This window comes from Pan paniscus, chromosome 16 (assembly GCF_029289425.2).
Source record: "Pan paniscus chromosome 16, NHGRI_mPanPan1-v2.0_pri, whole genome shotgun sequence".
Lineage (NCBI taxonomy): Eukaryota > Metazoa > Chordata > Mammalia > Primates > Hominidae > Pan > Pan paniscus.
The window spans coordinates 63,812,539-63,827,879 of NC_073265.2; the positions used below are offsets into that span (position 1 = coordinate 63,812,539).

General features: G+C 52.5%; 1 protein-coding gene across 2 annotated transcripts in view; it reads left to right on the forward strand.

The window, feature by feature from the left end:
* The window catches only part of ARID3B (AT-rich interaction domain 3B), a 59,191-nt gene extending 44,385 nt beyond the window's left edge, over positions 1-14,806 (forward strand). Inside the window, exons 5-9 of one of the 2 annotated variants that reach the window (XM_014341544.4) lie at positions 6,475-6,658; positions 7,806-8,083; positions 8,210-8,464; positions 9,786-9,887; positions 12,270-14,806. In XM_014341544.4, the coding sequence (XP_014197030.1) occupies positions 6,475-6,658; positions 7,806-8,083; positions 8,210-8,464; positions 9,786-9,887; positions 12,270-12,433 (983 nt within the window). In that variant the 3' untranslated portion in view covers positions 12,434-14,806. The remainder of the gene's footprint in view (positions 1-6,474; positions 6,659-7,805; positions 8,084-8,209; positions 8,465-9,785; positions 9,888-12,269) is intronic. The other variant, XM_014341545.4, reaches the window with a different exon arrangement.
* Positions 14,807-15,341: the final 535 nt, after the last annotated feature.

Genomic DNA, 15,341 nt, shown 5'->3' on the forward strand with positions numbered 1-15,341 from the left:
GAGTGGGTAGGGTGGAGGGATGGATATTGATTGGAAAGAGGCATGAGAGAGTTTTCTAGGGGTGCTGTAAATGTTCTGTGTTTTGGCCAGACATGGTGGCTCACGGCTGTCATCCCAGCACTTTGGAAGGCTGAGGCAGGCGGATCACCTGTGGTGAGGAGTTTGAGACCAGCCTGGCCAAATGGTGAAACCCTGTCTCCACTAAAAATGCAAAAATTAGCCAGGCATGGTGGCAAGCGCCTGTAATCCCAGCCACTTGGGAGCCTGAGGCAGGAGAATCGCTTGAACCTGGGAGGTGGAGTTTGCAGCGAGCCAAGATCACACTATTGCACTCCAACCTGGGCAACAGAGCAAGACTCTGTCTCAAAAAAAAAAAAAAGTTCTTTATTTTGATCTGAGGGATGGTTGTGGAGGTATATTTGGAAGTACACATCTAGTGAGCTGTATGGTTAAGGTTAATGCACTATACCATATGTAAGTTAGACCCACTCAGTGGGCAGTTGGAGGTGGAAGGCTTAAGGATTCTTGTCAGTCTATACTAGCATATTGGCACATGCTTGCCTCTGGCCTGTCTTGTGGAACAGTGCAACTACAAGCTGCATGGCAGACTACCAGACGCTGCTGCCTGGTTTCCCAGTGGGAGACCTTTTTCCTTTTCCTTTCCCTTTTCTTTTTCCTTTCCCTTTCCTATTAAAACTTTTGTTAGAGGTTCAGGTGGTACATGTGCAGGTTTTTTACATGGATATACTGCAGGGCACTGAGGTTTGGAGTACGATTGATCCCGTTGCCCAGGTTGTATGCATAGTACCCAATAGGTAGTTTTTCAGCCCTTGTCCCCTGTAGTAGTCGCCAGTATCTGTTGTGATATTCTCTATATGAACAAGTCATGGGGGGAAATCAGCAGTCATTTCTCTGCTGGCTTCTGGGGAGCAGGTCTAGAGCAGGGCAAGAATGAAGATGCAGAGGAATGTTCAGGAAGCCTGCCTGCCTGCACACATTCCCTGCTTAACACAGGTCTTAACTCTTCCAGTCTCTCTGGTCAGCTCTCTTGACAGTCAGGCTATGGAAATGATTAATGATCTTTCTCAAAGCCTGGAAAAAGCAGCAAGAGTCCCTGGCAGGGCCACACCCTGGGTCCTGGGCCCTCACCCCTGCCCAGTGGGCAGGAAGGCAGCCATATGAGTCTGTCTGGGGTCCCTGCCCCTGTTTGCTTCTGGACTTCCCTGGAACCGGCCCATTCTCTGCAATGGGGAGGAAGTGGCTTTCCCTTCAACACTCTTACCATCTCTCATCTTTGTCTCCAAAGCCAGAAGAGGCCATCTCTTCTGCCCTCACCCCTATCCCCAGCTACGTCTTGGTTGTCTGAGTGGCAGGAAGGAAAACAAAGTACCAGGGAGCAGCTTTTGTTTGGCCACATCTGCACTGGAAGCTCCTGATCACAGCTGTGGCCTGCTAGTGCCAGCACCCAGCGGCATTCCCACCAACAAGGGTTAAAGCCCCAGGAGTCCCGCCAGCTTCACTGGGTCCATGGCCCTCATAAAAGCCTTTTACATCCGTCCCTCGGGCTGCAGGCGCCCTGGCTGAAATCTGATAAGGGGCCTCTTTGTTGCAACTGTCAGTCTCCTTTATTGAGGAGGGAACTGGAGACCAGCGGCACTTCTTGGGGTGCAGATAAGGCCCTGGATTCCTGTCAGAGAGAGCATGATTAATTACCCTCAATCCCAGCTCCTGCTTTGATAGCAGTGACTGACAGTCCACAGGCTTCCCCATCAGGTGCTCACCCCCTTCTGGGAGGCATGATGGGGGTGGAGATTTGGTCTCCTGTAGGGCCAACACCAGTGACCCACAAAGATCTCTCTTCTGTGGGTGTTTGCCTCCTTCCTGGTGCCCTGTGGGTTGCTTTTGCATTTCTTGTGGACAGAGGCCTGTCTCTCTCAGGTGAAGAGCTTCCTTAGAGGAAGATAGAATACAGCCCAGAGAGCAGGCCAGAGACCCCTTGCTCCCTCCCGCAAAGACTGGGAAAGGAGCCATTGCTTGTGGACGTGAACTTCACAAATCTGGCCTTAAGCCGGGGGCCCTTCACAGAGAAAATCTCAAACTATCTGTATCAAGGCCACTTGACAATATTACTCTATAATTCAGGCAAGTTCCTAAAACCATGTGATTCTCCTTTTGGTAATAATCACAACTGTCAATTTTTGTTTATCGATTTATATATTGCTGGTTTGAAGGTACATCAGCAGAATTTTTGTTTTAATTTTTTATTCATAGACTTTAGAACTGAAAATCATCTAGTCCAAATTCCTCACTTCACATTTGCGGAAACTGAGGCCTGAGTCTGTCGAATGCCTATTGGTTCTTGTTCAGCAGGTAAACTTAGCTTAAAGGCCTTCTCTCTTTCTTCATAGTAGAATCTACTTTGGACAAGAGAAATGGCTACCAGGTCCATTAAGCACAAAGCAAACTGCTGAGACCAACCTGCAGATTCTGCTTCTCTCAGTTGTTAGAAGAATCAAAGACGCGGCAGGCTTTTGTGTCTGGATTATCTGATGGGAGAAAGCGCCACTGTCATCTAGAGAGCCCTCGGCATAGCCTCCGCTCTGTTTCTGATGGCACCAAGGGCCAGCCTGCACTGGGAGCCACTAACAGTTTCACAGAGGGCCAGCCACAGGGAATAATGCGCCCAATCTCCTTATCAGCTTGATCTCCAGAACCAGGGTGCCTGATCAGGGCATGGGGGCTCGTGTGAGGAGAGTTCACTGTGGAGTGAGGAAAACAGCTTCCCAAGTATGCCCTGGGTGGAGCTGGGCCACACAGCAGGGTGCAGGGGCCACCACCACGGTTTCCAGTGCACCTCTTACCTGCGGTTTCTCTGTAGTGTGATGACAGTTCCCAGAAGAGTCCATTTTCCCCTCTGGGAAGAGATCACTTATTAGTTAGGTTACAACCTTGACTTCAGACACCACTGTGACCCTTCCTTGTCTCCTCAGGTTCTGTATCTGCCATTGTTCCCCTGGCCCTAAGCAGTTCTCAGTCTAATATAATACAGTCACGTTGTGTGTGACTATAAAGAGGCTAATTTTTAATGAAATTTCTACATCTATAACAATGTTGTCCTTCAAAGATGCCATCTCAAACAGCCAGGCAATTAGTCCAATGACTACTCAAAATGAATTTGTAATTCCTCTCTGGGGAGTTGCCTTCAGAGGCAGTTTGAACCACACTAGAAAATCTCAGCTGGGTGCGTGGCTCACGCCTGTCATCCCAACACTTTGGGAGGCTGAAGTGGGAGGATTGCTTGAGTCCAGGAGTTTGAGACCAGCCTGGGCAACATAGTGAGACCTCGAGAAACATTTCTGGGTAGGTTAATTTATTAAACGCTATAAGGCATGGTAGGCATGGTAAAGGAAAGACAACCCCTGCCTTCATAGAGCTGACAGTCCTCCTGGGATATCGGATAGACAGATGTGAAACAATTAGAGAAGGACAATTTGCTAAACTTATAGGGGCGTGATAGAAATTCTGAGAGGGAAGAAACCCACATGAACTGGGGTAGTGAGAACATGCTTCCTGGAAGGAGTGGATATGGAAGAACACTGTGGAGGATTTGAGGGGAGGCACAAAAGAGCGTGTTTGGGGGGCAATAGGGAGAAGGCCCAGTGAGTTGGAGTACAAGAGAGTTGCTTGGATATGCCAGGAATACTTCACATGTGATCTTCTAAGGGAGTGTTGAGGAACATGGGTCATGCGATTGGACATGTGAGATGGGCTAGGTAAGCAATAAGAGTTTTCCTAGGTTTTTAAACAAGGAGGTGAGTAATATGGTAAAAGTAGTATTTTAATAAGATTGGCTGCAGTGTTGAAGTTGATCGTATGGCTAAGAGGCTGCTGCAGGCATCTAATTGTGGGCCAGAGAGGGCCTGGACCAGGATGGTGGCTGCAGGCCAAAAAGGAAGATGCCTTTGAGAGGTACCTCCGAGGACGAATCATGAAGCCTTCTAACACCCTGAAAGTGGGTGATAGGGAGAGGAGAGGAGCCAGTGCTGACACGAGGTTCCTGCCTTCCTGCCTAACTTCCAAGGGTGGTAGTGTTGCTGGGAAAAAATGAGGTGTGGGGAAAGGGAGCTAGTTTAGGGGAATGAAGATGAGCCCAGCACAAACATTCTGACTTGGAAGTAAACGGGTCACATGTGTGAAGATGCCCTAGGAGCTTCCGGAAATGTGAGCTTAGGAGCCCTGTGTGAGGGGACCTTGGGAGTGGTCCTCTCAGACACTCCAGGTAATGCTTTGGAAGGTGTGGACTCAAGGCCATGGGTGTGTTTGGGCAGATAGGCCTCCAAAAGGAGGTCGACGTTAGCTCTGTCCTGCTGGGGGCCCACATCAGGCTTTTGTCTTTCTGGTAGGGGGAAGGTTTACTGTCCAGAACAGCACTGGGAGAAGTCAACCAGCACATGAGCTGTGTGTCTTAGGAGTATGCCCGTAATCCTCTGTTATTTTACCTATGAATTTGTGGATCTAATTCCATGACCCCTTTGTCCTTGACCCTCCAAGGACCAGCAGGTCAAGATAAAGGTCTTCAAGCTCACTAACTCCCTCCCCACACTTAGGAAAGAGGCCTAAGCCAGGTGCTGTGGCTCACGCTGCAGTCCATGTGCTTTGGGAGGCTGAGGCAGGAGAATTGCTTGAACTTAGGAGTTTGAGACCAGCCTGGGCAACATAGGAAGATCCTGTCTCTACAGAAAATGTTTTTAAATTCCCTGAGTGTGGTGGTGTGTGCCTGTATTCCCAGCTACTTAAGAGGCTGAGTGGGAGGATGGCTGGAGGTTAAGTCTGCAATAAGTCATGATTGCACCGCTGCACTCCAGTCTGGGCAACAGAGTGAGACCCTATCTTTAAAAAAAAAAAAAGAAGAAGAAGAAGAGGCCTGGTCCTGCCGCAGCAGCCCCACATATCCATGCCCACAGTGCTTCCTTTTCATTCTCTGGCTTGAACCATCCTGTAAAAGAGTTGGTGAGGCTGCCATTCAGAGCTGAGAAAACTGCTGTGCCTTTAGGGAAAGAAGGCGGATGGAGCAGAAACAAACAGCTCTTCCTGCTCAGGTTGGTTTAAGGTCCACCAGGCAGCCCAGTGAGACCTCAGCGAGACTGGGGCAATGGGAGGGGGCAAGGCAGAGGAGCAGCAGTCTGTGTACAGTAAAAGGAGTTTGCCATCAAAAGGCAACAAGTCTCATACCCTGCCCTGGACGGTGACCCTTCCCTGTGGAATTCTCCCCTCTGACCTCCAGATCATTAATCCCGAGGCTGCCAAATGACAGTCATCCATCACGCCTCCTGATGAGCATCCCAGCCGGCTGTGAAAGGACTTGCCCCGCCCTCACCACATCCCCTGGTGCTCATTAGTAGCCCTTCCTCCTCGGTGCCAGGTTTCCTAATCAAGTCCCTGGCTCCTCTCACTTCCCCTCGGGGCCATTGGGCGGAAGCTGCTCTGACCCTCCCCCTTTCAGAGGCCAGGGAGTGGGTGGAGTGATTGGTGTGGGGAGAGAATTGAGTGGCTTTTCATTCCTCTGGAGACCTGTGTGTCCAGCAACTCCTTTGACATGGCGGGGCACACGAGAGAGAAATAAACCATTTCTCCATCAAGCAGGAGAGGAGAAAGCAGGCATGTGCAAACAAGCACACTCTTTTTTTTTTTTTTTTTTTTTTTTAAGACAGTCTCACTGTCGCCCAGGCTGGAGTGCAGTGGTGTGATCTCGGCTCACTGCAAGCTCCGCCTCCCGGGTTCACGCCATTCTCCTGTCTCAGCCTTCCGAGTAGCTGGGACTACAGGCGCCTGCCACCACGCCAGGCTAATTTTTTTTGCATTTTTAGTAGAGACGGGGTTTTGCTGTGTTAGCCAGGATGGTCTCGATCTCCTGACCTCGTGATCTGCCCGCTTCGGCCTCCCAAAGTGCTAGGATTACAGGCGTGAGCCACCGCGCCCAGCCAACGAGCACACTCTTATAAGCAGCACTGAGCACTGCCAGGAGGGTGACTAGGCAGGGCTCCCCTTCTAGGAAGTCAGAGAAAGGCATCCCGGAGGAAGCTGCCGCTGAATGGAGTCTGAAAGCTGCAGAGATAAGTCGCCAGATCACTAGGAATAGTCTGGAATCATACTGCCAGCAAAACAAAAACAAAAACACACACACACGAACTAAAAAACAAGCACCTTTGAAATCATCTAGTCTGGCCCTCTTATTTACAGACGGCAAAACAGAACCAGAGAGGCTAAGTGCTTTGCCAAAGGCCCACACAGCCTGTGCGTTGGACCTGTCCTGACAGCTAGTCTGAGTGTTGAGGCTTGGGGAGTTTGAGTTAAATTACACTTCCAGGTTGATGAGCATTGTTTCCAGCTCGGCTAAAGGTGGGCATACACGGAATCTTTCTTCTCAGCCTGATGATGATCCCGCTGTCTCTTTCTCTCATTGGACAACCACAGGGACCCCCATCAACCGAATCCCCATCATGGCCAAACAGATCCTGGACCTGTACATGCTGTATAAGCTGGTGACCGAGAAGGGGGGCCTGGTGGAGATCATCAACAAGAAGATCTGGAGGGAGATCACCAAAGGCCTAAACCTGCCCACATCCATCACCAGCGCCGCCTTCACCCTCAGGACGCAGTGAGTGGCCAGGGCCTGGGAAAAGGAAGCCGAGGCTGGAGAAAGGGGATGTTGTAACCTAGAGGAGAGGAAGGAAGGAAATTCCTTTGTATGGTTAGCAAGATGAGTGGATTCCCGAAACAGTGGGGAGCTTTCTGAGATGAATCCCTCACTAAACCAAGTAGTGATGAGAACCACCATTTACCAAGTGTCTACTCTGTGCTGGTACTTTACTATTTCATTTAAACCTCACAGTCAACCCTGTAAAGTAGGTATGCCCCCATTTCCCACATTACAAAAATGAAGTCTCCATGGTTAAATAATTTGGCTAAGGTCATATACTAGCCAGTAAGTGGTAGAGCTGAGATTCAGACCTGGGCTTCTGTCTCTAAGACCTGTGCCCCTTCCAGGACATTGTCTTCCAAACAGCATCTCCACCCCAAGTGGCCCCTCTTACCTGACATTCAGCTTACCCAGTGGCAGAGGACCCAGAGAAAGGCAGGCAGGAAGGCCCCCTTGGATTGGTGACCTGGTTTTGTCAGCATTTGAGTTAATTACATGGGTGATGGAAGCGGTGAAACCAATAGTAGCACTGAAGAATGAGGGCCAGAGAGGAATCTTTTCTTCTGGAACACTCTGGAAGTTGTTCTGTGAAGAGTATGCAATGAACAACTGACATCAGTTAGGTAGCATGTTGTAGCTACAACCAGAATGGCAAGGTTCTTGGGTAGAGAACTGCTTCTTGGGACCTAAGACACAAAGAATGACAGTGTCTAGGTCCCATGCACAATGGGAAGAATTGCTCCTATCTGACTAGCCCAGCTCTGAATGGTTATAAGATCAAGAAGTCAGAAAGCCCTTGTAAAACATGGGCCTAATTTTTCCCAGGGCTTCAAAACAAATGTGAAAATGCCAACTAAGATGTTATTTATTTCCCCTAATGAATGGTGCTTCAAAGTAGAGCCTATTTAGGATTGAGTGGCAGTCAGAGGAGGCTGGGGCAGAGTGTCCGGCCATCCCAGACTTTTCTGCCAAGTATACCAAGGTTGCAATCCTTTGCCCTAGAGTCCTGCCCAACAGAGACTGCTTCCAGAGACCCACCAACCTCAACTGGGTGGTCTCTGGTGCTGTTTTGGATTATTCTCCCTGCTTGCTTCTTTTCCTCCAGGTACATGAAGTATCTGTATGCCTATGAGTGTGAGAAGAAAGCCTTGAGTTCCCCAGCCGAGCTCCAGGCAGCAATTGATGGCAACCGCAGGGAGGGCCGGCGGCCCAGCTACAGCTCCTCCCTCTTTGGCTACTCACCTGCTGCGGCTACTGCTGCTGCCGGGGCCCCTGCCCTTCTCTCCCCACCCAAGATCCGCTTTCCCATCCTTGGGCTTGGCTCCAGCAGTGGCACCAATACCAGTAGCCCTCGGATATCCCCAGCAACCACTCTCAGGAAAGGTCAGCAGGGCTCCTGGGGGAGAAGGAAGAAAGGGAGGAAGGGATGCCAGTTTCCCTGTGTTCAAGACTGGGGTTTTGGGGCAAGAGGGTCAATTGTGGATTGGTCCAGCTCCAGTTCCTTTGCAGGTGATGGAGCCCCAGTGACAACAGTGCCTGTGCCAAATCGTCTGGCTGTGCCCGTGACCTTGGCAAGCCAGCAGGCTGGTACTCGGACCGCCGCACTGGAGCAGCTGCGGGAGCGGCTGGAGTCAGGGGAGCCTGCTGAGAAGAAGGCGTCGAGGCTGTCTGAGGAGGAGCAGCGCCTGGTGCAGCAGGCCTTCCAGCGCAACTTTTTCAGCATGGCACGGCAGCTCCCCATGAAGATCAGGATCAACGGCAGGGGTGAGCCAGGCTCAGGGCCGGGCCTTCCCTTCCTGGAAACCCCAAGCCCGTTCACGCCTCCTGGGACTGGTGGGGCAGGGGTGGTGAGGCACATACTCCTGACCTGGAAGAGGCCCCTCCAGGTTCTGCCTTCCAGGCCCCTAGAAGAGAGGCACTGAGATCTTAGTTCACCAAGCTGAGGTTGTTTGGTAGAGGGGACCACATGTTGCCTCAGGCAGTGCCCTGTTCTCTAGTAAGAGGGAAAAGCAGTTATTCACAGAGGAGGAGCCAGAGGCCTTCAGAGAGCTGCTGCGTTTCCCCACCAGCCATTACCCCAGCACCTCACTGGATGTAGGCAAGAGCAGGGCACCGTCTGCAGGTCTGGGAGGAAGACACCCCATGTTCCTGAGGCTCAGCGAGGGGCCAAGTTGCCCCGGGCTGGACAGCGGGACTCAGGAATATAGACAGAAGGAGGAAACACAAGTTTGGCAGCATAATTGACATCCTTTCCCTTCCTCTTCACATTGTTCTGGTGCCCCACATTCTCTTCCTCAAGCCACACGCCCCTTTTCCCATTCACACACATTCTTTCCCATTCTGGTCCTGATGCTATCTCAAAGCAAACATGAATGAGATGTGTGGGAAGGAGCCAGGTGTGAAGGGAGCTATACATATTCCCAGGCTGCCCCTCCCTACCCCATTGCCCTTGGGGACCAGAAGGAAACTGGGAGGTAACAGCTCATCCAGGGCCAGGTACCCTGCTCCTGCACAAAGCAAAGGGCTGTTAGAAAAGACAGCTCACCGGGAAGAATTCTGAGTCTGGGTTGAGCCAGGCAAAGGCCGTGTGTGCCAGCACTTGCAGGCTTCCACAAACGCCAGCTGCCTGGGTGGTCATGGAGGGGAGGGGCTGAGGGCGTAGACTCCTCTCTTTGAGGGACTCAGAGTCAAAGGAAAGAAGGGGCAGGTGGGTCCTCAAAGTTGGGGCTGGGTCTCATTGATCTCTGATTTCCTGGGCCTGGTGTATAGTGTAGTTCAGGGTTTGCCCGTCACTTGGAAAGTGCCAGTGCAGAGTGGTGGGGCCGGAGCCGGCCTCCGTGCCTACTGTGATTCTTTTTCTCTGGGAGCAGAGGTAGTTGGGGGGATGAACTGGGTCAGTGGAAAAAGCCAGCAACAGGAGATTGGCGAGCCTGGGATCTCCTGCCATACCCTACACTCAGGAGAAGGTTACATAGATGCCTTCTAACAGCGTGAGGCTTTGACCAGGGGTGGCCAGGCAGCATCAGAGAGGACAGCAGGAGTGCTGTGGAAGGCTTGACCAGGCCCACTGTCTCCCTGTCCCCAGCAGAAGACAGAGCAGAGGCCTCGGCTGCAGCACTGAACCTGACCACGAGTAGCATTGGGAGCATTAACATGTCTGTGGACATCGATGGCACCACCTACGCAGGTGAGGCCCTGGAGCTCTGGGGGAGGCCCACGTGGCTGCAGCTAGCCACAGGGCAGCTCTGCGGCTGGCCCTGCCTCTTACCCTCTGTCTGAACACCTCCCACAGTGGCTTCCTTTTTCCTGGTCTCAGAGTTGCAAAGGTCAAGTGGTCCTCTGGACTAGTAGACTGTGGATAGTTAACAGGATGGTAGGTCCCTCCCACTTTGGCAGAAACCCTTCACCTAACCCTTTTAGACCAGTGGTTGGCTCGTTAATTGAAGAAGTCAGTCAGTGTCCCACAATCCCCAGGTCTTCTCATGCACAGCCTTTCTCTGACTGTAATTCAGCTCTTCTCTTCCTTTTGCAGACTGAGACACAGGCAAAGGAACCCCGGTATAGGAGAATCAGCTTACATTGTTAAGCTCCCCCCCCCCCAGTCTTTTACAGTTATCTTTTCCTAAACCTAATTTGGCAACAGTGTTTTGTTGGTTGGTTGATTTCGCACCTTTACAGAGTCTTTCTAAGGGTTTAACTTAGTATTCATGACTGGGCACGGTGGCTGATGCCTGTAATCCTTGCACTTTGGGAGGCTGAGGCAAGAGGACCACTTGAGCCCAGGAGTTTGAGACCAGCCTGAGCAACATAGCAAAATCCCAAATCTACAAAATACAAAAAAAAATAGCCAGGCATGGTGGTGCACACCTGTGGTCCCAACTACTTGGGAGGCTGAGGCCAGGAGGATCACTTGAGCCCAGGAGGTCGAGGCTGCAGTAAGCCATGATTGTACCACTGCATTCCAGCCTGAGTGACAAAGCAAGACCTTGTCTCAATTAAAAAAAAAAAACAAAAACTTAGTATTCGTAAAAACAGCAGTCCTTTTCCCATTCCCATTTCATTGGTTTACGGACGAGCTTGGGAACAAGCCCACCTGACTCTTGTTAAGCACAGCATTGCTGGGCGCGGTGGCCCACGCCTGTAATCCCAGCATTTTGGGAGGCCAAGGCGGGTGGATCACGAAGTCAGGATATCGAGACCATCCTGGCTAACACAGTGAAACCCCGTCTCTACTAAAAATACAAAAAGTTAGCCAGGCGTGGGGGCGGGTGCCTGTAGTCCCAGCTACTCGGGAGGCTGAGGCAGGAGAATGGCGTGAACCTGGGAGGCAGAACTTGCAGTGAGCTGAGATCGCGCCACTGCACTCCAGCCTGGGCGACAGAGTGAGACTCCGTCTCAAAAAAAAAAAAAAAAAAAAAAGCACAGTATTATGAGTGGGGGCCACCAGGCCTGGCCCAGGGCATCACCCACCTGTTTTACCAAGGGCCCAATGGCATGCGGAGTGTCAGCCAGCCTGGCAAGGTGTCTCGTGGAGACAGGCGAAAGCCCTACAACTGCACCTTCTATCACAACTGGGAGTGTTTTCTCAGGGCCTACTCCCATTCTAAGGGCCACACTCCCTCAGAGCACCGCCCTGCAGGCCTCCTGGGAGCATGCTCTGGATCTCTGCTGGGCCACTCACTTCAGAGAGGACAGAGTGTAGAGAAGCAGTGGTGCCAAGTGGGCTCACCAGTCATGCTATGTCTGCAGACTCTGCTCAGAGGTCTCTACCTGTCACAGGAGGCCCCTGGAGGAGGTGGGGCCTGGTGCCCTTTGCCTCTTCATTGTGCTGTGGTTTGGGAGGGTTGGGGGTTGGAATTAGGTCCATGGAGAAAGCAGGGAAGTAGGAATTCAAGGCCTGGATCTTGATATCCTTTTGTCCTCTGTCAAGGAGAAAGGAGAAGGTAACTCCTTCCCTCTCAGAATGAGGAAGGGTCAGAAGTTGAAGGCTCCTCAAACCCCTGACAAGAAGGGAGCCAGTCACCCACCCCACCTGGCTCTGTCACCCAGGCTGGAGTGCATTGGTGCGGTCATAGCTCACTGCAGCCTCAACCTCCTGGGCTCAAGCGATCCTCCTGCCTCAGCCCCCTGAGTAGCTGGGACTACCCACGCCCAGCTAATTTTTAAAAAATTTTTTATAGAGACAAGGGTCTTGCTGTATTGCCCAGTCTGGTCTCAAACTCCTGGCCTTGAGCTATTCTCCCGCCTCACCCTCCCAAAGTGCTGGGATTATAGTTGTGAGCCACCACACCTGGCCTTGGTGTTCCTCTTTGTGTACCCTGGGTACACCCTGTCTCAGAGCATTTATGACATTTTAGCAAAATTACTCTGTCGACTTATCTGTCCCCCTCCCCAGCCCATCAGCACTTCAAGGCAGGACAGCATTTGGATCTTCTCCCATCACCCCCTAGCACGGTGTCTACAGCGGAGTCAGGCACAGGCTAGGCCAGCGGTGAATACTTACTGAAAGGAGCTGGCCCTCCCCTTCGCTCTTCCTCTGCCCACACTTGCTTCTCTTCCACCCACCAAGGTGTGCTGTTTGCCCAGAAGCCTGTGGTCCACCTCATCACGGGGTCTGCTCCCCAGAGCCTCGGCAGCAGCGCCAGCAGCAGCAGCAGCTCTCACTGTTCACCAAGTCCTACCTCATCCCGGGGCACCCCCAGCGCAGAGCCCTCCACCAGCTGGTCCCTCTGATGGGCAGGACCCAGCTTCCCACTTGCCACTCTCCTGTCGAGAGTGAAGGAAGTTGATGCACAGAATTTACCTCATCTCACGGAGCCCACGTCGACGAGCACCGTTTGGCCAGACATTGAGAGTTTGGACGTGTCCGTCTGTCCAGGCTCCATTCAGGTCCTGCTGTACTCTGGGGGCAGGGAGAGGCTAGAGGGGCAGGACAGACAGCGTTGTCCAATCAGGGATTGTCCTGGAGAACTGGGTGGGGGTCTGTGGGTGTCCAGCTTCCTCCAGGGTTCCCCAGCCACCTCCCAGCTCGGGGCACAGTGTATCGACAATCTGTCAGCCGACACAGGGCTGGAGGCCCTCCATTTCCCTCCCCTTTTAATTTATTTCCCTGCCCCTGCCTTCTGCCATGACCCCAGGGCCACTAGTCTCTTCCCCTGTTTTTAAGTCCCATGTGGGGCTGCCAGGAGCCAAGAGCATGCCTTCATGCCCTTCTCTGCTGAGCATGGGATGGGGCCCTTCCAGCCCACTTTGCCTACTGTTAGGTTCCTGGGGTACGGGTCCCTCAAACACAAGTCTTGAATCAGTCCTCAGGGCCCCAGATCCCCCTTCTAATGGTCTGAAGGAAGAGGCTGTGAGGGCAGTTCAGGGCCAGGGCCCACAGGGCATCTGCTGATGGGAAGGCAGAGCCTCGGGGCTGCCCAGCCCTGGCACCTGCTTCACACGGACCATTCTCTGACCGCCCCCCCCCAAACTTCATGCTCCCCACTTGCCCTTATTGGCCTGCTTTCCCAAAAACAGCCCACTCATCCTTTCCCCAGCCCTCTTCAGCCCTCCCCAGTCCTCCCCAGCCTTCTTCAGCCCTCTTCTATTTCTTATGGGGCCATCTTGGCCTCACCATCCCCACACGTGCCGATGTCAGGTTCATTGAAATACCTCAGATTTGTAATTGTTGATGTTTGAGTCTTCAGGAAGTATTTGCATCTCTGAAATCTTTTTTATATGTGTTTTGCTGACTTTTGTTTTTTTTTATTTTAAAATTTTTATTGTTGTAGCACCAAAGAAATGAAAACAGATCACCCCCAAAGCCAAGCAAGTGATTGGGTACCCCGGCCCCTCTGGCCCTTCCCTCAAGCCCAGTGAGGAGGTGGGTGGAGGCATGCAGGGGAGACGACTCAGGGATCGCGGGGGCGGGGAAGTGGAGTGGAGAGGCCCGCTCTCACACCGGGTCGGGCCCTGAAACCGTACCAGTTCTGAAGACCGTTTTCTGCCACACCCCCACCCCCAGCTGACCAGGGAGGCAGAGGACACCTCCCCATCACTCAGCATTCCCAGCTCAGGGCACAGGCAGGCTGGGGTCCTCGCTGGCCTTGCCAGAGGTTGAGCCGCCCCAGGGTATGAGGAGATGAATAACTCCACAGCTCCTCCTGGACCCTGCGCGGGAGCAGGCGGCTCCTGTGCTGTAAAGAAAATTGATTCGCTTGCGGCCCACCTCAGTCGAGGAAGCCCTGGAATGTTCAGCAGACCACCACCACTGTGACATGGGGCTGTGGCAGTGGGAGACACCGCGCGTGGCGTGGGTGTGTGTGGCGGCGTGGCTCGCATTCAGTCCTGTGTAGGAGAGGAAAGGGAATCAAAAGCTTGAGCACAAACAGATACCTCAGCCCGGTAAGCTGCAGTTCTGCTCAACTGCGTCTTTTCTCAGCCCTCCACACACACACACACACACACACACACACACACACACACACACACACACACACACACACACACACACACACACACCCCCCATCTCCCGAGGGCTGACCTCCTCTGGCCTCAGCCTGCAGGGTGTGGGCAGAGAAGGGCATCTGGGACGTGGTGCCAGTGAGGAGCCCAGTTGGCTGGCACTGGGCCCATTTGAAGGTGTCTCAGACATTTGGCCAGTATGTCTTTCTCAGGGGTTTGGTCACAAAGGATGGACTCTTCCCACCCAGAGTATGCAGGGAAAGCACACTGTGTCTTTCCGGTCATTGGATCCTCTCCCTTTCCCCAGGCAGCTCGCCTGGCCACACCGTTGGAGTGAACCCTCACTGCCCTCAAGGACAACAGCAGGGTGTCACCCAGAGCCCGATGAGGGGTGCCAGCAGGTGCCCCCACGAGTGGGGCCTTGGCCCAAGCAGAGCTTCCCCTGAAGGTGCCATCAGCCAGGGCAGCTCTGTCCCCTCCTGCTCTCCATCTTATATGTATTCTAACCAGGAAAAATGTGATAGCACATGGGTAGCCTAGGCAGTGAATAAATACCTCAGATGTCCTCCTGCAGCAAGTGTCTGTATATGTTGTGGTTATTTTCTATCTTACATGTTCTCGAATGTTTATATTTCAATAAACCTCTACCTCTTCACACAAGCAGGTCTCTCTCAGTTGCTTTGAGTGGCCTTTCCACTGGACAGTACTGGGGAGAGGTGAGCTCCTTCAGAGTGAAAGGGGACTGAGTGAACTACTCCTGACCCCTTGATTTCTCCTGAACCTTCTCCCCTTCACCCACGCCTTCTTCAAAGGGAAAGCTCACTGAGCTCACTCTCAGCTTACCTTCTGTGTTAGCAGGTTTCTCTGGCGTTACCTCATCATCAGAACTGACTCCAGCGATGTCACATCAGTGTCCTGGCAGGCACAGGGCCAGCGGGTCACCTTGATTCAGCAAGCCCCTGTCGAGCTCCTGCTGGGTCAGACGATAAGGGAGGACCCACAGGGTTATCTAGACGGACATGGATTCTTTAGAGTACAGCATCACTGGGACTGAACAGCAGGCTACCACTGCTGGGATAGAAGCTGCAGCAGCCGCAGAACTTCTGGAAGGCTTCCCACAGGTGGTAGCGTTAAAGCTGGAAGAGTCAGAGTTTGCACCTGGAGAGAGCAATTCTTGCAGAGGAATACATGCATA